Source organism: Prionailurus viverrinus, chromosome D4 (genome assembly GCF_022837055.1).
Source record: "Prionailurus viverrinus isolate Anna chromosome D4, UM_Priviv_1.0, whole genome shotgun sequence".
In the NCBI taxonomy this organism is placed as follows: Eukaryota; Metazoa; Chordata; class Mammalia; order Carnivora; family Felidae; genus Prionailurus; species Prionailurus viverrinus.
The window spans coordinates 83496784-83510725 of NC_062573.1; the positions used below are offsets into that span (position 1 = coordinate 83496784).

Below are 13942 nucleotides of genomic sequence, written 5' to 3' on the forward strand. Positions count from 1 at the left end.
AACATCTGTAGAGTCTTTAGTGATGCCCCCTTTCACAATCATGATATCGGTAATGTGTGTTTTTCTCTTTTTCTTGATCAGTTTTTCTAAGTATAAGCAATTCCGTTACTTTGTTTGGAGAACCAACTTTTGGCTTTATTGATTTTTCTATTGTTTCTTTTCTATTTTATTAATTTCTGCTCTCATCGTTAGTATTTTCTAGTGACTTCAGGCTTAACTTGGTATTCTTTTTCCAACTTGTTAAGATACAAAAGCTTGTCTAAGCATTTAAAGCTATAAATTTCTCTTTAATTACTGTTTTAGCTGCATTTCACAATTTTTAGTAGCCTGTTTTCATTTTTCATATTTTATATTTTCATATTTCATTTAAAATCCCATTTAATTTTCCTGGGTTCATGGGTGGCTCAGTCAGTTAAGCATCCCAACTCTTGATGTTGGCTCAGGTCAAGGTTTCATGAACCATGAGATCGAGCCCTGCATCTGCACAGAGCCTGGATGGGATTCTGTCTCTCTCTCTCTCTGCCCCTCCCCCTCTCGTTCTCTCTCTAAATAAATAAATAAATAAATAAACAAACAAACTTTAAAAAATAAAATAAAATACCATTTCATTTTTCTTGTATTTTATTTTTTGAGCCCAAGGATTATTTAGAAATGGGGTCTGCAATTTTAAAATATTTGCAGAGTTTCTAAATAGGTTCTTGTTACTGATTTCTAATTTGACTCAACGTGATCTGAGATTTGTGGCTCCAGTTCTGTTAACTTTATTGTGATTGATTTTACGGCAAGAATATGGTTGGTCTGGGTGAATGTGTCGTGCGCACTGAAGCACCCATGCTGTCTCATTGAGTATATTGTTCTCCAAACGTCCATTAGGTCAAGGGGGGTGGCCAGCATTTCCACCATTGTTTCTTCACTGATTTTTTGTCTAGTTTGATTAACTACTGACAGACAGGTGTTAATATTTCAACTATAATTGTGCATTTTTCTGTTTTGTCTTCTAGTCCTGTCAATTCTTGTTTATGTTTTGTTGTGTTGTTTTAGATGTTTATTTTGAGAGCGAGAGCGAGTGGGAGACAGAGAGAGAGAGAAAGAAAAAGCATGATCAGGGGAGGTGCAGAGAAAGAGAGAGAGAGAGAGGGAATCCCCAGCAGGCTCCACAGTGTCAGCAAAGGGCCCCATGCGGGATTCGATCTTATGAACCGTGAGATCATGACCTGAGCCGAAATCAAGAGTCAGACGCTTGACTGACTGAGCCCCCCAGGCATCCCTTGCTCATATATTTTGAAGCTCTGAAATTAGGTGTATTCGTATTTACATCTTTTTGGTTAACAGACCCTTCTGTTTGAAAGATGTTTCTGCTGAGTGTGGAATTGCAGGTTCACGATTTATTTTCTGTGCTGGTGCGTGGAAGCTGTCACCCTGTTTTGTGTTGTTTCCGATGAGGGGCCAGCCATTATTTGTCGTGTTGCTCTGCCTCTATTTATCTTAGGTTTTGCGCAGGTTGACTGTGATGTGAGCAGGTGTGATTTCCTCGGTGTTACCCCACTCGCTCTTCGCTGACATTGCTTAGTCTGTTACTGTTTTTTTAATCAACTCTGGAAAGATGTTGGGGATTATTTCTTCAAACCTTTTTCCTGACCCCTTGCATCTGTCTTCTCCTGGGGCTTGATGGCACATCAGTTAGACCCATTGTATTTGCCCACAGCTCACTGAGGCTCTGGTTATTGTTTGTAAATCTTTTGGTCTGTCTCTGTTTCAGGTTGGAATTTTTTTTAAGTTTCTTTATTTATTCTGAAAGAGTGTGGGTAAGGGCAGAGAGGGAGGGAGAGAGACAGAGACAGAGACAGAGAGAGAATCCCCAAGCAGGCTCTGCACTGTCAGCACTGAGCCTGATATGGGGCTTGAACTCGAGAACCCATGAGATCATGACCTGAGCTGAAATCAGGAGTCAGATGCTTAACTGACTGAGGCCCCTCGGTTTGGAAATTTTCTGTCGACCTTTCAAACTTACCACTTTTTTTTCTGTTTAATCTGTTCGTACCATCTAGTGAATGGTTTACTGGAGACTATATGTTTCAGTTCTTCCATTTGATTATTTTACAGTGTCTGTGTCTTCTTTTTTTTTTTTTTAAATGTTTATTTATTTTTGAGAGAGACAGAGACAGAATGTGAGTAGGTTAGGGGCAGAGAGAGAGGGAGACACAAAATCCGAAGCAGGCTCCAGGCTCTGAGCTGTCAGCACAGAGCCCGATGCGGGGCTCAAACTCACGAGCTGTGAGATCATGACCTGAGCCGCAGTTGGGCGCTCAACCGACTGAGCCACCCAGGCGCCCCAAGTGTCCGTGTCTTCTGAAACTACCTGTATCTTCATTGCACTTTGTTCCATGCACTGTTTACCGCACTTAGAGCTCCTTAAAGCCCTGGTCTGCCAAGTCTAACATCTGGATCGTCCTTGGGTTTGTTTCTCTTGACCCTGGGTTATAAGCTTTCCTGTTTCTCCACGTGTTTGGTAATTTTTCTTTGTATACCAGACATTGTAGTTTGTACTCTAGATTTTGTTACCTTCCTCTGAAGAGTGTTTTGTTACTGCAGCCTATTAGGTTGCTGTCGGGTCACCTGAAACCTAGGGAGTTTCAGGCTTTGTTAAAGCGATTTATCTCCATTTATTCTTTGTGCTTTTGCTCTTTCCTGCTCTCCCCCCGTTCCACTATGCCGGAGAGATAGCCTCCTCTGCTTCACTCCATCAGACAGCCCATTTAATGCAGGCTGACCCTTTCATAATAAGAACAACAATTAGGAAAACGGTGTTACCACAGTTTTAGCAAAAAACTGTTTGGCGGGGGGGAAGTTACCTTCCTACATAATGTGTAACTACATTGGAATTTTGACACTGATTGCCTTTCAATTTCAAGGGAGCCTACTTCCCTCTAAAGGTCATTAATTGACGGTGCCTGGGTGACTCAATCAGTTAAGCATCCAACTCTTGATCTCAGTTCAGGTCTTGATTTCAGGGTTGTGAGTTCAAGCCCTGCAGCAGGCTCCACGCTGGGCATGCAGCTTACTGTGGGGGGGGGGGGGGGTGGAGAAAAGGTCATTCATTTCTTATATCCAGGAATTTTTCCATGTTTTTCTTCAGACTAATTTTTACGTGTGTACCATTGAGGGGAAGGTACCTGCCATCAGCCCATCATCTTCTCTGCCTTTTGCGGAAAACACTTTCTGTCCTTCCTCCCTTTCTTCTCAATCGCCTACTCCTTCCCTTGCTTTTTGTTGTTTTAATCCAATATTGTAGTTACTCATGTCTCCCTTCCTTGACCATGAATCTGTAGGTGTGTAAGTTTCTTCTTCATCTGTGTCATTAGGCCTTAGATTAGTGCCTGGGACATTAGGAATGTAGGAGATCCCCCAAATTGCATTTCCGTAACATTGAGGTTCTGCGATTTGGTACTCGGGTCTGTTTCACTTGCGTGGTTTAAGGGATTTTACAGATGACGGCGTCTGTCTCGGTGCTTCTCTTTTGTCTTTGAGTGGCCAGTTGTACACACTGTTCCAGCTCTGTCACTCTTCAGAGGTCCCCAACTCTGCCCCGTAAAGATAAGATAGAACTGTGCTTGAAACTAGAAAGTAATTCCTGCTTGTTGTACCATAATTCAGAAACCCGAAGCATGTCATTTTCCAACCACTTCTGTTTGTGTTTTCGGACATTCTCTGCAGTTCAGATTAGACGCCCCCTGAGCTGAGTTAGCAGTGGATGGGACACAGTGGCCTCGAGCCCCTTCTCAGTGTATCTTGCCTGCCCGCTGCTCCTTCCCTCATTCTGGGGGCACCTGACAGGGGACAGGAAGAAGCCCATGGCAGAGGACCACGCTTTCTATGCCTTGACTCTTGAAGCGGAGGAAAGAAAGTGCTCGCTTTGTGGGGTCGCCCCCGGGGACCGGCTGCATCAAATCCCCTAACCTGGGAGTAGGTGACGGTAAACAGAGCACGCGCCTCTCAGCGATTTTCCCCGCACAGTGTGCGAGCACCCCGAACCGAGCTGCGGTGACTCGTAGCGCACACCCCGGGGCAGAGTTGACCTGCCCTTCGGTGCATTTGGTGAGCGTGGGCATTGGCTTTAATGTCATCAGCACTTAACTCGGCTCATGGGGCTGGGGGTGGGGTGTGTGTGCTGGTGTGTATGGCCAGCACGTGTGCTGGGCCATTTAAACTATATTTGAGGAATCCTTGACCCGAAGAAATGATGGCTGAGCGAGCTTACGAGAAAGGGCATCCCGCTGTGGTTGGCATCACAGTCTCTTTGTTTAGATTATTTATGGCTCCAGCTTCCTTTCTTTGAGAGAAAAAGAGCTTCTGCAGGTGCCGGGGGGAGAGAGCCAGAGGCGGCAGAAGAGAGGGTGTACCGCCGGGTCCTTTGTCTCCACTGTTAGGAGCGTCCAGAGTTTACATCTGGGAGGGAGCTAAGATAGGGATTTTTAAGTCCGTTTGGCGGAATTGGACAACACAGAATTTCAATGGGCGGTGGTCTGCATCAGCGTAGGGTGAGATGATGAGGCTTAGGGGCAGGTTACAGATTTGCTGGAAAACAACTGACGTAATTACAGGCCTAAGGCGTTTGCTAGAAGCTTGCCCTGGGAGCCCCAGGCCCCTGTCCTTTGCTCCCCAGCAGGTGGGCAGTCCTCATGTATCTGCTGTGGGAACTTCCATTGTCTCCTGGGAGCATCCTCAGGGCCCCTCAGAATGCCTGATCCCGTGGGCTGAAGGCAGGACTGACAGGTTCTGCAGGAAGGAATGTGACACAGACTCCAGCGGTGGCAGGGGGTGTGGACGTGCGCGTGGTGGGCATGTGCAGGCTGTTCCCCTTGGGCCCCGGGGCAGGAGTCAGACTGGGGGACCCAGCGGGAGGGCCGTGCCTTTGCCCAGCACCCCCGCCTGTCCCCCATGTTCCTACGTGTGGTCTGTGCCACCTGCAGCACCCACACATCCACGGTCTCCCCATTAGTTGCATCTTGCGTTAGTGTGGTGCATTTGTTACGATCGATGGGCCAGTTTCAATACATGATGATCGACTCAAGTCCGTAGTATTCGTTAGCATTCACTCCTGGTGATGGACATTCTGCAAATTTGGACAGATGTTCAGTTGACTCTCGAACAACGCGGAGATGGGGACACTGACCCCCCGCATGGTTGAAAGTCAGTGTATAACTTCTGACTCCCCCGCCAGAACTTGACTATACTAATAGCCCGCTGTTGACCAGAAGCCTTACTGGTAACGTAAATGGTCAATGACCACATAGTTTGTATGTTGTATGTATTATATACTGAACTCTTACCATAAAGTAAGCTACAGAAAAGAAAATGTTACCAAGAAAATCCTAAGGGAGGGGCACCTGTGTGGCTCAGTCTGTTGAGCATCGACTCTTCATTTCATGATCTCAGGGTTCGTGGGTTCGAGCCCCGGGTCGGGCTCTGTGCTGACAGCATGGAATCTACTTGTGATTCTCCCTCTCTCTCTGCCCCTCTCCCTCTCACATTCTCTCTTTCAAAATAAATACACTTTGAAAACATCACAGGGGAGAGAAAATACATTTTCAGCACTTTGTTTCTGGCACTGAATAACATTCCTCTGTCTGGATGGACCACAATTTATTTGTCCGTTCACCTACTGAAGGATAGCTCGGTTACTTCTGAGTTTTTGGCAGTTATAAATACAACTGCAATCAACATTTGTGGGCAGATTTTCGTGTGGTCCTTTTCAGTCCATTTGGGTAAATACCGAGGAACGAGATGGCTAGATCATAAGGTATGGATTTTCAAGGGAAAAAAAAAAAAATCTTGAAGGATACCCGAGATCTTCTGGTGTGGTCACAGACTGTGTCTTTCCCAGAGACGACTACCACGAGGACGGATTCTGCCAGCCTTACCGGGGGATCGCCTGTGCGCGCTTCATCGGGAACCGGACCATTTATGTGGACTCCCTCCAGATGCAGGGAGAGATTGAAAATCGAATCACAGGTAGGAGCCCGACATCTTTGCGGTGAGACAGTGAGCACCCGCTTGTGTTTGCCAGTTACTCGCTCGGACAGTCAGTCCCTGTTCTGTATTCTTGGCGATGGAAAGGCGGAGACCTTTATTAGAAGCATTTGGAGTCGCCATTGTGGTTTGATCCAGAATGTCCCCATTGGTGCGCTCATAGTTCCAAGGGCAGATTGCTTAGAATAATACGTCTGATTCGTCGAATCGGGCCAACCAGATGGGTCCCAAGTCTTGCCTTGTCCTGTCCTCACTGCGTCGTCGGGGCCTCCTGTCCCTGGGCTGGCCACACTGCAGGCGGGCCGGTGCCCACGGCGTTCCGTCACTTGACTTCTTTGTTCCGCCTTTCCTGACTCTTGCGCCGTCTCGGACTTGTGCTTGGTTACTAGGGCCACAACTGCGCTGTTCGGGAGAGCGGTTTGCAGGTTGGCGGTGGTGCGTGGGGACGCTGCACCATCAGACCGAATCAGCCTTCGGGTTTTCAGGTGCCTGTTCGCAGCACGAACAGCGTAGCCGATCATTCAGCATGAAGCGGCCGGCTCTCTGTCTCTTTGGGAGTTAGCATTTCTGGTGGGCGGTTAGCCCTCAACGCACTGACCTTTACACGTTGATGTGAAGGTCATCTTAGGGGAAATCCTCTGAGAAGTAAGAAAATGAATTAGACCAAAGCCCCGCAAAGCCCTGTTCCTCCTGTCTCTGCTGTCCCCCCAGGCACACGCTGCAGCCACCGGCCAGCCTCTGAGGCCGGGCTCCCCGGGAGACGTGGTGGGGTTGGCAGAGGGCCTGGCAAAGAAAGCGGTGCCCTGGTAAGGGGCAAGAGTGAGGGTCCTAGGTGTATGCTCCTGGGGGTGTCATTGACACGCCCTTCTAAATGCGGGTGCGCCGTGGCCTTGCCTTTCACCCCAGCCTGGAGGGGCTGAGGTCATGGTCACGCATAGACCTGCCTGGCCCATGGTGACTGAGCCCTCTGAGGACAGGGCCAGGTGTCCAGGGAGAAGTGGAAAGGGCAGTGGGGGGCCCAGCAGGAGGACGTTTTGAAAACATCGGAAAAGGGGCGCCTGGGTGGCGCAGTCGGTTCAGCGTCCGACTTCAGCCAGGTCACGATCTCGCGGTCCGTGAGTTCGAGCTCCACGTCGGGCTCTGGGCTGATGGCTCAGAGCCTGGAGCCTGTTTCCGATTCTGTGTCTCCCTCTCTCTCTGCCCCTCCCCCGTTCACGCTCTGTCTCTCTCTGTCCCAAAAATAAATAAAAAACGTGGAAAAAAAAAAGATATTTTAAGAAAAAAGAAACCATCGGAAAAGCATTTCATGCCATTGGAAGCAGAACTTCTCAAACCTTTTCGGGGACCACAGCCAGCGAGCTATGTTCTTGACGTTAGGACTGGGTGTATGCGTGCATGGATCTCACAGACGGGAAATGGGTTGCAGGAAACAAAATGCTCCCTTAACAAAAGCAGTGGTTTCTCTCTTTGGTTTTATTTCATTAAGGGAGAAGAGCGGGTTACTGCCTTATCGTGAACCCTGCATTCTGACGTCCTCTCGGGCGTTCTAAGCCTCTTCTAGAATGCTAGCCACAGACCCTGAAATTTTACATCCCACTAATCGGCAAGCCCTGATTCCAGGCACAAGAGTGCCCCTCAGTGATTTCTTTAGGAATTGTCTGAAGCATTAAACAACTCAGATACCAAAGCAGACTGATTTTACAGCCGTCTTTGGGGAAAAGGGTCAAATGAGTATCTCTAGATTTGTGGATTGAAGTGGAAGTTGCTCTAGACGGACCGGCTTGGGGTTTAGAGACTGGCTGTGGGGATGTTCTGTTTGGAGAGCGTGCTTGTCCCAGGACTCTGGAAGCTTCCAAGGAGTCTTCAGAGTGGTGTGGGGAGCGGGGGAAGGTGAGGACACGAGTTGTTGGATCTTCTGGGTGATCGGAAGTCAGCCCTCATGCGATATGTTCTGAGGGAGAGAGGGAAGAGGAGAGACCCTTACAGGGTCAGCTGTGACACCCTATTGGCTGATCACCCCAAAAGAAATGCCGGGTTTGGCTTTCTTAGACGATCTTTCTCTGCCTGGTGGTCAAGGTGTACATCATGACCGCCCTCCTGATGGTCACCAGCTCTGCCATGAAGGGACAGAACTGGGTTCACACCTGGTTCTTGAGCCGTCTCCGAGAGACCCTGCACCGACACCCGGTCCTCAATTTTAATATAGACCGGAAGGGACCAGGCAGGACCCTGAATGCACCTCATGTGCTCATACAGGCTCTGTGCAGCCATCCATTCCACAGTGTTTGGCCTCAACAGCCTCAACAAATCACTTGGCAGATAAAGACACAGGACCAGAAAGGGACTGAGTGACCCACTGACCTATAGTAAATAACAGGGCAGGGGGCTCCCACACCAGCTCACCTATTCCTGGGGCTGCTGCGCGTCCCCCCCCCCCCATAAGGGGTGCCCGCAGCGCCACCTGCTGGTCACACTGGGCACCGCACCACAAGTCCTGGGTAGAGCTGGGGGCGTCCCAGGGATTGAATCCCAACCTGTCCCATTTTCTCCCCATCTCTGCAAGGTGTGCCAGCAAAGGGACCTCTTTTTCTTCAGCTTCCTCGGATCAAATTGTTACAAGCAGGTCTTCGCAGGTCAAAGGGGATGGGCCTCCTGGCAGTGGGCATGGGGCTGATGCCTTCCTTTGGGCCCCGATGGCCGAGAGGGGGCGAGTAAGGGCTCTGTTCATCCTGCTCACCCTGCAGCTCCCATCCGGTATCCTCTCTCCAGACCAGGGGTCAGGTTCATTCCCGGCACACTCCGTCCTGTGTGCTACCTCTGAACAGCAAACCAGCCCATCCTGGCTCCGGACCCCCTGCCTCTACCTGCCTCTGTGCTCTCTTTGTCACAAAGCCCTCCCGCCCTTCCCACGTTGAGCACCTGCCAGCTGTTGCCTGGCTCTCCCTCTCGCCTCTGCCTCCGCCACTGTCTTCTTCCTCCTCCTGCGGTGCATTTCACAGGGCTGGCCGCCTGTCCATCTGTCCGGCACAGCCTTCATCCTCTGGGGTGCCCTCTCACCTCCCCAGGCCCCGGCGTCGGCCTGCAGGCCCACGGGGCGGGGATGCCGGAAGACGGTGGCTCCCTCCTGGGTCCCTGTGCTTTTTTCCAATCTCTGCCTCTAGAAGTCACTGCTCTACCCACACAGGTCACAGGAGGGCCCGAGCAAGTGGCTTTTGGGTCGGAAATCCGGGTCTTCCTTTGATGGAAAAAGCATCCAGCTGGATGAGTCCCTTGTTTTCCTTGTTCCCCTTTGGATTGTGTTAAGTGAGGCGTGGGGACCAGGGCCTTTCTGTGTCTGGTGCCGATCGGGGAGGCTCTTGCGCGGCCCGGGGGCCTGCTCGTGTGAGCACCTTTCCGGGTGTGCGCAGGACAGCGTGGAGGGTTGGGGGGGGGCCCGGTGCGGGGAAGGAGAGAGGGGGCCGGGGGCCGCGGGCAGGCGGGGAACACCTGGCTAGAGCAGGGGCCAGGCGCGCCAGGTGGGGTGGGGTTCGGGGACCCCACAGCTAACGCCAGTCTCCCCGCCCTCGCAGCGGCCTTCACCATGATCGGCACGTCCACGCACCTGTCGGACCAGTGCTCGCAGTTCGCCATCCCCTCCTTCTGCCACTTCGTGTTCCCGCTGTGCGACGCGCGCTCCCGGGCGCCCAAGCCCCGCGAGCTGTGCCGGGACGAGTGCGAGGTGCTGGAGAGCGACCTGTGCCGCCAGGAATACACCATCGCGCGCTCCAACCCTCTCATCCTCATGCGGCTGCAGCTGCCCAAGTGCGAGGCGCTGCCCCTGCCCGAGAGCCCGGACGCCGCCAACTGCATGCGCATCGGCATCCCTGCGGAGAGGCTGGGCCGCTGTGAGTCCGGCGGGCGCGGGGCGGGGCGGGGTGTCTGTTAGGGCCCCGGGGTCCCCACCGGCCCGGCGCAGTCACCGGGAGCCCTTCCGCCGCAGGCTGACAGCACCGAGGGAGGCAGACTTGCCCTGGGATCCCCGAGCGCCTCAGCCCTGACCAGGTCAGGTGCGCTGCCCCTTGAAGGGGGCGGGGACCCAGGGAAGAGACCACCTTCTCCCCCCCCCCCCCCCCCCCCCCCCCCAGGCTTGGGACTGGATTCACTTCTTTGGCGAGGCTGGGGAGGGGTGGTCCCAGAGCCTGGCGGAGCTCCTCACCAAGGGCAGTTCAGAGCCTGGTCCCTGGGCTCACCGCTCACGCCCCGATCCTGGCTGTAGGGCTTCCTCAGGTGTGACCTTGGACAGTTTAAATACCGGTTTCTTCCCCTTGCTCCGGGATAAGAACCACTAACCTCCGAAGGTGGGAGGCAGATCAAGTGAGTTCATCCTCAGAAAGTGCTTAGAACAGTGCCCATCCCTGCAAGCTCTGTATTTCAACGCCCACACCCTAAGTCTGGCTCAGAGAGCTCTCTGGGTCTCCTCCTGGGCTGCAGAGATGCACGTGATGTCCTTGCTGGGCAGCAAAGAGGGTCTCCGAGGCTGTGGGCCTGGGGGTTTACCCCCCCCCAACCCCACCCCGTTCACTTCTGCTTTGCCTCTGCTGCAAGTGAACATGAGGTTGGGGTTGACATCTCATTCTGGAATGCAGGCTCCTGGTGGGTCCCAGAGGTGGTTTCAGGATCGTGGTATAACGCTGGGTGGGTTTTCTTCCCCACCTGTGTGTCCCTGATATACCCCCAATTTTTAAAACAAAGTTTTGAATGGTTAGTTTTGACAGAGAGAGACAGAGAGGGTGGGCAGGGGAGGGGCAGAGAGAGAGGGAGACACAGAATCCGAAGCAGGCTCCAGGCTCCCAGCTGTCAGCACAGAGCTCGACCCAGGGCTCGAACCCACAAACCGGGAGATCATGACCTGAGCCGAAGTCGGACGCTCAACTGACTGAGCCACCCAGGCGCCCCAGATGCACCCCCAGTTTAACTCGTGGGCTCAGGGCTTTATGAAGTCATGACTTTTAGTGGCGCTTTTCTGGGAAGCTATGTACGTACAGTCTTTCGGTCTGGAAATTTCCAGCGTGGGAGACGTGGGCGCGGTGGTTTCGTTGCTTCCGTTTGTGGGGTAGTTGAAGAAGGGTGCTGTCTGTCCCCCGCCGGGGGTGGGCCGCTGCCCGTTGCCCTCGGGCCTCCTAACGCCTCCTCCCTCGCAGACCATCAGTGCTACAACGGTTCCGGCACGGATTACCGGGGGACCGCCACCACCACCAAGTCCGGGCACCAGTGCCAGCCGTGGGCCCTGCAGCTCCCGCACAGCCACCACCTGAGCAGCACGGACTTCCCCGAGCTCGGAGGGGGCCACGCATACTGCCGGAACCCCGGGGGGCAGATGGAGGGCCCCTGGTGCTTCACGCAGAATAAAAACGTACGCATGGAACTGTGTGACGTACCCCCTTGTAGTATGTATTCTCTCTCTCTCTTTTTTTTTAACGTGTTGACTGTTGTGTGCGACCTCGTGGTGACGTGGGGCCAGGAGGCTGGTGGGGCTGTCGCCGCCCCCACATCACCACCGTGATTGTCGGTTTTAAGTAAAGCCGTTGGCGGTTAGGGAAGTAATAACTGGTCATTCTAGGACGTTTTAAGTTAGAGACAGGTCTCTAACTTAGGAGGAGGAGGCGTGGGCTGGTCACCCCTAATTGCACCGCTCCGTGGACTGCTGTTTACGTTTTGGGGGCCCTCTGTCACCTGTGCGTGGTGCTGGGATGCTCGGTTAGGCCCCTCGTCTCTCCACGAGCATCGTCACGGAACGTGTGCCAGTACGATAAAACCTTGATTTGCAAGCGTAATTCGTCCCGGAAACATGCTTGTGACCCAAAGCGAATTTCAGGAACCCTCGGCTCGGGGCTGATCATGTGACGTCCGGCGACTCGTATCGCCAGACCTCACTCATCGATCAAGTTCAAATTTATTAGAAATGTTTGCTCGTCTCGCAGAACACTCGCAGAACAAGTTACTCCCAATCCAAGGTTTTGCTGTATTGATAGGGTGCTTCCTGGCGTCTGTCGCTAGGGGCGCAACACCACCTGGCCCCCCCCTTGCCTCCCACTGCACCAGCTTTCGTAGGTGGGCTCGGCAGAGTTGGGAAGAACAGGACTTCAGTCTTGTAACCAGTTTCCCTGCAATTTCTCTGTTACATTATGAACAGGAAGAGAGAGTGTGACTAAGGGCTGGCTGCAGACGGTACAAAGTACAAACGTTATTTCTCTGTTGCAACCATTTATGTACATGTTGCCGGCTCCCATCCGCCTGGATACCCCGAGAGAAGAGCCTTCTGAGTCTTATATTTTGGACCCTGGAGGCAGTGGGTTGGTGGAACGTTACTGAGAAGACATGGATGAGGAGAGATGAACAGTGAAGCAAAACCCGGCTCACTGTGCCCCTATTGGCCCCGGGCCGGGCACGTCTCCACCTGCAGTCACCAGGAGTGAAAACTAGCATCCATCACCTTCTGGAAGTATAATTGGGCAGTTCCAAATTTGCCACTCTTTACTCAGCACAGATCTTTCTTTTTCTTTTCTTTCATTTCATTTCCTTTCCTTTTGGTTCCTTTCCTTTCCTTTCCTTTCTCTTTCTTTCTTTCTTTCTTTCTTCTTTCGAGAGAATGAGAGCAGGGAGGGGCAGAGGGAGAAGAGTGAGAATCTCGAGCAGAACTCGATGAGGGGCTCAATCTCTGTGAGATCATGACTCGAGTTGAAATCAAGAGCCAGCCACGGGGCTGACTGAGCCACTCAGGCACCTCTCACCACAGATCTTAACACTGGCCTTCAAGAATGTGTGATCGCTGCAGGAATAAACTTTAAGAATGAAAATGCCAGTAGTTAGATTATCGTAAAGCGACTTCGTGGAACGCTACAGTTGTCTAAAACAATTTCCTGTGAGGGAGGATGTCCATGGTGTCCTGTTGAGGGAAAGAGGGAAATTGTAGGACAATAGCTGTGTTATTTCTTTGCTCTTCCTCCCCGCAACTTCCCTCTCTGCACCCCTCCCTCCTTCCCCTTCTCTGTCTCTTTCTTCATAGAGGAAAGGGTTGTGTGTGGGGGGGGCGGTGTGTGTGAGCACACGTAGGCACCTACATTTTCGGGGCGAAGCTTTGGAACACTGCACACCAAACTTTTCGCGGTGATTTCCCACGGCCTACAGAAATGTTAAAATGTGAGACGTTTTTACAACGAGCAGTGATTACTTTTGTAGTTAAAAATAAACCAAAACCTAAAAATCTGTACGTCGTTTGATTTGGCAATTCTAAGAATACCTAACATCGCAAAAATACCTGCACTCAAGAGGGCAGAGATGCTAAGGATATTTATTGCAGTGTCACTTTTAGTAGCTAAATAAGAAACAGGCTGCTTGTTTACCAGTAGGGGGTTGGATGGTGATCGAACCACATCCGTACCATGGAATTGTGTGCGGCCGTTGAAGAATGCGTAGGGCTGTCTGTTTCTCATGAAGCCTTGTCTGAGATGTGTTATTCTGCCACCAAACCAGGAACAGGAAAATATGGGTGGTATGATTTCTATTTGACAAGAATTCTACTGATAATTCTATTTTTAAAATCATGTCAAATTGTTGCTTCTGTGTGCCGAAATAGCTGAATATCGTTTATTTCAGGGTCACCTTAAAATACACATAGAGAATCAGGTGAACACCAACCTGTTGACAGTGGGATAGCCTTTGGTGAATGTGCTGTTAGGAACACCCACTTTCCCGTAATACCAGAGTCCTTAATAAGCATGTTATCTGTTGGTGATTTTGAAAAGATGGATGGTCGCACAGGTGTTTGGACTGAGCTCACATCACTGACCTTGGCCTGAGGGGCATGTGGAATCTCCCCCAGCCCTCCTGATGACAAATGACCATGACCCGGAATCTCCACTGCCCCTGAGGC

At 51.6% G+C, this 13942-nt stretch overlaps 1 protein-coding gene across 4 annotated transcripts in view; it reads left to right on the top strand.

Annotated features, from left to right (window-relative positions):
- The window catches only part of ROR2 (receptor tyrosine kinase like orphan receptor 2), a 196011-nt gene that overhangs the window by 177277 nt on the left and 4792 nt on the right, over nucleotides 1-13942 (top strand). For 3 of the 4 annotated variants that reach the window (XM_047831488.1, XM_047831489.1, XM_047831490.1), the window contains exons 5-7: nucleotides 5885-6012; nucleotides 9600-9914; nucleotides 11211-11456. In XM_047831488.1, coding sequence (XP_047687444.1) covers nucleotides 5885-6012; nucleotides 9600-9914; nucleotides 11211-11456 — 689 coding nt within the window. The remainder of the gene's footprint in view (nucleotides 1-5884; nucleotides 6013-9599; nucleotides 9915-11210; nucleotides 11457-13942) is intronic. The other variant, XR_007146557.1, reaches the window with a different exon arrangement.